Source organism: Eriocheir sinensis, unplaced genomic scaffold (genome assembly GCF_024679095.1).
Source record: "Eriocheir sinensis breed Jianghai 21 unplaced genomic scaffold, ASM2467909v1 Scaffold37, whole genome shotgun sequence".
NCBI lineage: Eukaryota > Metazoa > Arthropoda > Malacostraca > Decapoda > Varunidae > Eriocheir > Eriocheir sinensis.
In genome coordinates this window covers 53,305-61,774 of record NW_026111687.1, presented here as the reverse complement: position 1 = coordinate 61,774, position 8,470 = coordinate 53,305, and the positions used below count along the sequence as shown (strand labels likewise).

General features: G+C 42.9%; 1 protein-coding gene across 3 annotated transcripts; it reads right to left on the bottom strand.

Annotated features, from left to right (window-relative positions):
* Window positions 1-6,205: 6,205 nt before the first annotated feature.
* Window positions 6,206-8,227, bottom strand: LOC126991943 (uncharacterized). Of its 3 annotated transcripts, XM_050850617.1 has the most exons (3): window positions 6,886-8,227; window positions 6,649-6,767; window positions 6,206-6,415 (listed from the first exon to the last, which is right to left on the bottom strand). In XM_050850617.1, exon 1 carries the CDS (start codon window positions 7,973-7,975, stop codon window positions 6,977-6,979), a length of 999 nt encoding a protein of 332 aa, XP_050706574.1. In that variant the 5' UTR covers window positions 7,976-8,227; the 3' UTR covers window positions 6,206-6,415; window positions 6,649-6,767; window positions 6,886-6,976. The 3 variants fall into 3 exon arrangements, with proteins under 3 accessions (XP_050706574.1, XP_050706572.1, XP_050706573.1); XM_050850615.1 differs by having other exon boundaries at window positions 6,206-6,767; XM_050850616.1 differs by lacking the exon at window positions 6,649-6,767 and having other exon boundaries at window positions 6,206-6,648.
* Between the last annotated feature and the right edge of the window lie 243 nt (window positions 8,228-8,470).

Genomic DNA, 8,470 nt, shown 5'->3' with positions numbered 1-8,470 from the left:
CGAATAGAGTTGTTCGCCACTGGAACAGCCTTCCTGCAGAAGTGGTTAGCGCAGAGACCATCAACTCCTTCAAGGAACGCATTGATCGCCACTTTGCTGCATCGGGAGTGAACTGAACGTTCCCAAGAGTAGATACACAAGTGCTTTAATCCTTCCCTGCATGCCACTCCTATGGCAAACGGATTGATTGAATCACTGAACGCAGGCAGCCTAGTAATGGGCCAACAGGCTTTCTGCTGCCTGCTAGTCCATGTTTCCATGTTTCCTCCTCCGCGACGGCGCCCATCACTGATGGGCTGACCCGTCTTACGGGATCCGGGGTCCGGCGGTCCTCTGGACTCGGCCGACTAAACAGCACCTTCCAGAAGGTTAAAGAACCCTCCGGGGGGTCCTGGGTGCTGAGAAGATCATCCCCACTCAATACTTTCTTCAGCACCCGGCCTCTGTCCCTTCGATACTGGGTTTGAAAGGCTGCATATTTTCTTCTCCTCAACCTCGATGGAGTGAGCAAGTGTATAGTTAATGGGGTTCAACTGCAATGTGTACGGTGCTGATTGATTGAAAATACGAGCACTCAGTTACGCGATATCCCTTGGAATTCCTTCAATTTTAGACATATCTACGCTACACAAGTCTGGCATGAATGTGCTTTCGGTGCTAATTAAAATACGCTACCGCAGTCATAAGATATCCCTCTGAATAGCTTCGGGAGAAAAGGAGCAATTTGTGGTGCTCAGCTCAGTCCGTATGTTGCTCACTCCAGTCCCACCACGAGAAGGCAGAACTTAATTTTTCCTGGCAAGCTTCAATCACCATCCGTTCGTTACGGAGCCACATGCGGCACTGGCGGGAAACAGGACTGGGAGAGCTGCTAGACATTGATTGACTGACTGTAGTTGCCCAGTAATACTATAACGAGTTCTAAGCCTGTTACCTGCTTGGGCAAGCTCTTTTTTTTTTTTTTTTTTTTTTTTTTACAACAAAAGAGGCAGCTCAAGGGCACACACAAAAAAAGCCCGCTGCTCGCTGCTCCTACAAAAGAAACAAAAGAGGTGTACAAAAGCAAGGTCAAATACGGGAGGTGAGATGTCCTGATACCCTCCTCTTGAAAGAGTTCAAGTCGTAGGCAGGAGGAAATACAGATGAAGGAAGATTGTTCCAGAGTTTACCAGCGTGAGGGATGAAAGAGTGAAGATGCAAGTTAACTCTTGCATAAGGGGTTTGGACAGTATAGGGATGAGCATGAGTAGAAAGTCGTGCGCAGCGGGGCCGCGGGAGAGGGGAAGGCAAGCAAGTTCAGAAGAGCAGTCAGCGTGGAAATATCGATAGAAAATAGAAAGAGAGGCAACATTGCGGCGGAATTTAAGAGGTAGAAGACTTTCAGTATGAGGAGGAGAGCTGATGAGACGAAGAGCCTTAGCCTCCACTCTGTCCAGAAGAGCTGTGTGAGTGGAGCCCCCCCACACATGAGATGCATACTCCATACGAGGGCGGACAAGGCCCCTGTATATGGACAGCAACTGTGCGGGGCAGAAGAACTGGCGGAGACGGTACAGAACGCCCAGCCTCGAGGAAGCTGATTTAGTAAGAGATGAGATATGAAGTTTCCAGTTGAGATTTTGAGTTAAGGATAGACCGAAGATGTTTAGTGTTGAGGAAGGTGATAGCTGGGTGTTGTCAAAGAATAGGGGATAGTTGTTTGGAAGATTGTGTCAAGTGGATAGGTGGAGAAACTGTGTTTTTGAGGCGTTGAAGAACACCAGGTTCCTCTTGCCCCAATCGGGAATAATAGTAAGGTCTGAGGCTAAGCGTTCTGCAGCCTCCAGCCTTGAGTCGTTAAGTTCTTGTAGGGTGGGTCTTCTATTAAAAGAAGTTGAGTAATGCAGAGTGGAATCATCGGCGTAGGAATGAGTTCGTTTTGGAAAGAAGATCATCAATGAACAGCAGAGAGTGGGAGATAGGACAGAACCCTGTGGGACACCACTGTTAATATATTTAGGGGAAGAACAGTGACCGTCTACCACAGCAGAAATAGAACGGTCAGGAAGGAAACTGGAGATAAAGGTAGAGAGAGAAGGATAGAAACCGTAGGAGGGTAGTTTGGAAAGCAAAGATTTGTGCCAGACCCTATCAATAGCTTTTGATATGTCCAGCGCAATAGCAAAGGTTTCACCGAAACGGCTAAGAGAGGATGACCAAGAGTCAGTTAAGTTAGGAGATCACCAGTAGAACGCCCCTTGCGGAACCCATACTGGCGATCAGATAGAAGGTCAGAAGTGGAAAGGTGTTTTTGAATCTTCCGGTTAAGGATTGATTCAAAAGCTTTAGATAGACAAGAAAGTAAAGCTATAGGACGGTAATTTGAGGGATTGGAGCGGTCACCCTTCTTAGGCACAGGCTGTATGAAGGCATACTTCCAGCAGGAAGGAAAGGTAGATGTTGACAGGCAGAGGCGAAAGAGTTTGACGAGGCAGGGTGACAGCACGGAGGCACAGTTTTTTAAGGACAATAGGAGGCACTCCATCAGGTCCATAAGCCTTCTGAGGATTGAGGCCAGAGAGGGCATAGAAAACATCATTTTGAAGAATCTTTATAATAGGCATAAAGGAGTCAGAGGGGGGATGAGTAGGAGGAAAATGCCCAGAATCGTCCAGAGTGGGGTTTTTAGAAAAAAAGTTTGAGAGAAGAGCTCAGCCTTAGAGATAGATGAGACGGCAGTGTTGCCGTCAGGACTGAGGAGTAGAGGGAAAGATGAAGTGAAGTTGGAGGATATGTTTGTGGCTAGATGCCAGAAGTCACGGGAAAAGTTAGAGAAAGCAAGCTTTTGGCATTTTCTATTAATGAAATAATTTTTGGTTAGTCGGAGAATAGATTTGGCACGACTTCGGGCATAAATGTAAAGTTCATAATTAGCATTAGTTTGAAGGCTCTGGTACCTTTTGTGAGCGGCCTCTCTATCATTGACAGCACGAGAACAAGAGTGATTAAACCAAGGCTTTTTAGCGTGAGGAGTAGAGAAAGAACGAGGAATGTATGCCTCTATTCCAGAGACAATCACCTCTGTGATGCGCCGAGCACTCACAGAGGGGTCTCTATCCTGGAAGCAATAATCATTCCACGGGAAATCGGAAAAGTATATCCTCAGGTCGTCCCACCGAGCTGAAGCAAAATGTCAGAAGCATCGCCTCTTCGGTGGGTCCAGAGGGTGTACAAGAGCGATAGGATAGGATGCAGAAATAAGATTGTGATCGGAGGAGCCCAACGGAGAGAACAGTTTGACAGAATAAGCAGAAGGGTTTGAGGTAAGGAAGAGATCTAGAATGTTGGGCCGGTCTCCAAGACGGTCGGGAATACGTGTAGGGTGCTGGACCAACTGCTCTAGGTCGTTGAGGATAGCAAAGTTGTAGGCTTGTTCACCAGGATGGTCAGTGAAAGAAGATGAAAGCCAAAGCTGGTGGTGAACATTGAAATCTCCTAGGATGGAGATTTCAGCGAAGGGAGAGTGGGTCAAGATGTGCGCCACTTTAGAATTCAAATAGTCAAAGAATTTTGCATAGTTGGTAGAGTTAGGTGAGAGATAAACAGCACAGATGTATTTAGTAATAGAATGACAATGAAGTCTTAGCCAGATGGTAGAAAATTCAGAAGAGTCAAGGTTGTGGGCACGAGAGCAAGTGATGTCGTTGCGCACGTAGGCGCAACATCCAGCTTTGGATTGAAATTTAGGATAGAGATAGTAGGAGGGAACAGAGTAGAGATTGCTGTCAGTAGACTCAGAAACCTGTGTTTCGGTAAGGAAGAGAAGGTGAGGTTTAGAGGAGGAGAGATGATGTTTCACAGAATGAAAATTAGAGCGAAGACCGCGAATGTTGCAGAAATTGAGAAGAAAGAGGTTCGAGGAGTTATCAAGACACTTCTCGGGTCGGCAGCCAGAAGGGGAGTCCTCCCTGGGTGAATTTTATGCCCCCCCACCCCCAGGCGGGGACTCCGAGGCTTGATACAGGTGCGCCATTTTGAAATTTGAATTTTGGGAAAAGGTGTATATGTTGTGTGAATGTAGTGTGGTGTGGATAAAGAGAGGATCTGTCTTTAGAGAGCATGCTGAGCTACTCTCCGGTGTTGGTGAGACAATAGGGAAACGGTTAGTGGGGACATGGGAAGGGACTTTGGAGGGCTTCAGCTCCCTTCTCACCTCCCATATATACCTCACCGGGAGTGGCGCCTGTCTGGTAGGTGTCTTCCTACCTACTCCAGCACGGAAGGTCACTCCTATGCCACAACCCGTGCCTTTTCCGCATACTTTTTTGCGGGTACCGTACCTACACTACGCAAGTGTCTAGTTAAATGTGGTTCGGCTGTAATGTGCAGGAATGAATAGCTTCGGGAGAAAAGGAGCAATTTTGGGTGCTCAGCTCAGTCCGTGCTCCACGATCCTCACACACACAGAAACAGTGATACGCTAGCACAGATCAACACCAAGGCGGCTAGGTTCATTACAAACAATTGCACTCGAACGTCTGGATTCACAACATGAATCAAACAACTGATAAACATGGAACCTCTGCACATACGGCAGACAAGCACACAGACTTACACTTATGTACAAGATCACAAACACACAAACATACTCACACAACGCAAACAGACAACGTACTCCATAACTAGCAAACATACAAGACTTTGTACACCATCCCAACCCAATAACCGCTAATAACTCGGCTCCTAGAATCGCTAGAGCGAGGGGCATGATACGGTGCCGTGAGCTTCTAAACGCCACTGTCTGGAAGTGCGACGACCAAATCGATGGTGACCGTTCGGAGCGGCCCGCTGGCGCGGAATTGCGAGATTAAGGGGTATGGCTGGTCGGCGGCTGGGCCGAGCGTAACGGTCTTCCCGCTCCTGGGCCCATGCTTATAAAGCAAAGACTCCGTCTCAGCCTCGTATTCCGAGCCCCAGGACCGGCTCCGCGTCCTAAGTCGCGTAGTTTCGAGCCGCAGAATCGGCCGTCTGTAAAGTTGGGTGTGAGATGGTTACTGGCTCAGACCGAGACCACCGAGACTCCAGGCCCCACACATCCCTCGTGACGTCATCAGGACTGGTGTTCAGATATCCCGCGCGCCTATTATGCTGTCTGCTCGCCTCCCCCTTCCTCTCTCTCTCTCTCTCCATTTTCTTATATATTTTTCCATCAGAGAGAGAGAGAGAGAGAGAGAGAGAGAGAGAGAGAGAGAGAGAGAGAGAGAGAGAGAGAGAAAAAAAAATGGGCGGGAATCTCTCTCTCTCCATTTTCTTATATATTTTTCCATCAGAGAGAGAGAGAGAGAGAGAGAGAGAGAGAGAAAAATGGGCGGGAATCTCTCTCTCTCTCTCTCTCTCTCTCTCTCTCTCAAAACGCGGCTCGACAAGGTGCTACCTGGATTGTAGATTTTATCTCACCTGGGCATGTCTTTCCAACTTATGTGTCTCACAGTACTCCCTTGTACGGGTCATAAAGCCTTCTGGAGTACTTATCTTCCTTGCAACTCCTTGTAACTCTCTCTCTCTCTCTCTCTCTCTCTCTCTCTCTCTCTCTCTCTCTCTCTCTCTCTCTGTTCACACACACACACACACGGAAACAAACAGAGAATTATTTGACCCCTTAGGGCTAGTTTATTGGACACCCCGATCACCATCCTGAGTCGGCAGAGTAATAATTAAAAAAAAAAAAAAAGTGGCAGGCATCCAAAAGGAAATGCCTCTTTCTTCCTTTGGCAATAGCTGTATAAGAAATTATTCCTTTTTGTATCAATTATATATATATATATATATATATATATATATATATATATATATATATATATATATATATATATATATATATATATATATATATATATATATATATATATATAAACTTTATCATCTTTTTATTGCATGAAACTGAAAGCTTAAATGTATCTCATTGATAATAGTTATAAACACATTTGCTATCCTGTTTACTTTTTTTAAGAGATTAGTATGAAAGGAAGGAAAGAAAAGGCGGGCAGTCAAGATGATACATTATGTTTATAAGAGTTAGGAAATAGTGTTGCATTACTAAAAATATATTTTGCAAGAGGTTGTACGGGGAAAAGGGATGATTAGTATGGTTAGATGACATCAAACGTGGAAATCTGATCTGATGTATGAAAATCATTATACCTAATGATTAATAGGGGAAGTGCTGTGTTAGAGAGAGAGAGAGAGAGAGAGAGAGAGAGAGAGAGAGAGAGAGAGAGAGAGAGAGAGAGAGAGAGAGAGAGAGAGAGAGAGAGTGTCATTACCTATATCACCTTTAATAGTGAGTATAATTTTGGTCATGAGGATATCTAATTCTAACAGATACTGTTTCCAAGGTATAAAATCCTATTTCATGAGAACAAACAAAATATATTGCCTTTGGCATGAGCATTTAGAATGAAGCTTAGCTGTAAAATTTACAACACTGAGTATTTCCATCCTATCCCATGTTAATTTGCACTACTTTATGAGAACAAACATAATATATTACCTTTGGCATAAGCATTTAGAATGAAGCTTAGCTGTAATATTTACAACACTGAGTATTTCCATCCTATTCCATGTTAATTTGCACTACTGTACTTTATGAGAACAAACATAATATATTACCTTTGGCATGAGCATTTAGAATGAAGCTTAGCTGTAATATTTACAACACTGAGTATTTCCATCCTATTCCATGTTAATTTGCACTACTGTACTTTATGAGAACAAACATAATATATTACCTTGGCATGAGCATTTAGAATGAAGCTTAGCTGTAATATTTACAACACTGAGTATTTCCATCCTATTCCATGTTAATTTGCACTACTGTACTTTATGAGAACAAACATAATATATTACCCTTGGCATGAGCATTTAGAATGAAGCTTAGCTGTAATATTTACTACACTGAGTTTTTCCATCTTATTCCATGTTCATTTCCCTCTACATACTACTTCATTAATGTCTTTAGTTTTCGATTCTTTTGCACATCCTTATTAGCTACAATACTGTTATTTTCTCTAGCACAGAAATTGTTTAGTAGTGCATTGGTAGATGCCCAGATTATCATCTTTTCTACTTTTTCTGTACTATGGCCACCGCCACAGACATCACTGTGGAAAAGAGCATCATCCTCTGCTAAAGCATTTAGGGTAAGCTCTGTTGCCAGATTGCGTTGGTTCATCGAGTGTATAAATAAAGGGTTCTTTGCTAGTTTGTTAATGATTATATAATTGTACATTACAATGTTTGTTGTGATATCATCTGGATATAAGAGAGAGCCTCTACTAAGTCCTTGAATGTAGCTATGGTTTTCAGGCAGTGTGTCAGCTAAATCAGTACAAGTTACTATATCTTTGCAGAAAAGGCATTTCATTTTTTTGCAGACAGCATAACAGCAGTATCCAGCTAAGTATGTTATGACAGCAAGGACATCTTTACATTTTTCAGTGTCTTCCCTTGTCACGTCTAAAAGCCCTAAGTCTTCTACACGCAGATTATCTTGATTTTCTAAGCCTTCCCAATTAGTTTCACCCAAATTCTTTAAATTAATGCTGCCTTGGTGTAAGACTGACATCATTCTTAATTTTTTTTCACATTCAAACATTTGTCTTACTGAAATATTATACTGTGCACCTGCAAGTTGACGGTATTTACCAAATCTGGCCTCCAAATTATCAGTTTGAAACTTGCCAGGTAAAACATATTTCAATTTCAATTCATTTATACAGTAACTTGTTAGTTCCACCATTGCATGTGTAGTATGTTTTAAGGCTGCAAATGTTTCTTTTGTTAACTTGCCCGTGGAGTTCTTCATACTATCCCACATTTCAAGCCAGTCACATAAACTGTTCAGAAACACATACTTTTCATCATCAGCAGCATCAGTTAGGGGAGTGGCATATTCTTTCTTAAGTCTACAGCCTTTAAATGGGGTTTTAACATTCATGATGTCCCACCACTTGCAAAAGATTTTAATATATTCTGCAACATCATCAACTAAGGGTAAGCACTTTGTTTTACCAAATGTTATCAGTGCTTCAATAATATATTCATTAAATATTTGTAAAACTAAGTTTACATTTTGTCTTTCAAGGTTGGATGGAGACAAGGCTTTCAGTGTTAATTTATATGAATGCTTAAGAAGTGACTCAGCTTCAAGGGTGTAAAGTTTCTGCAAGGTGGCAAAGGGAGCATTGAGTATTTTATTACACTTTTGCTATTGCTGCTGAGGTTAAACTGTGGAATGTCATACATCTGTCTGCATTTTTTTATTTAACCAGTTATTCCTGATGCATTTCAATATATGTACAGAGTCAAATAAGAAAACAGAGGCCTTGAACTCTGTGCAGGATGTGGATATACTATGGATACAGTTGGTGGTGAGGCAAAAATGATAAAGCTTTCTTGTTGATGGCATTGTTGTCTGTCACTACACATATTA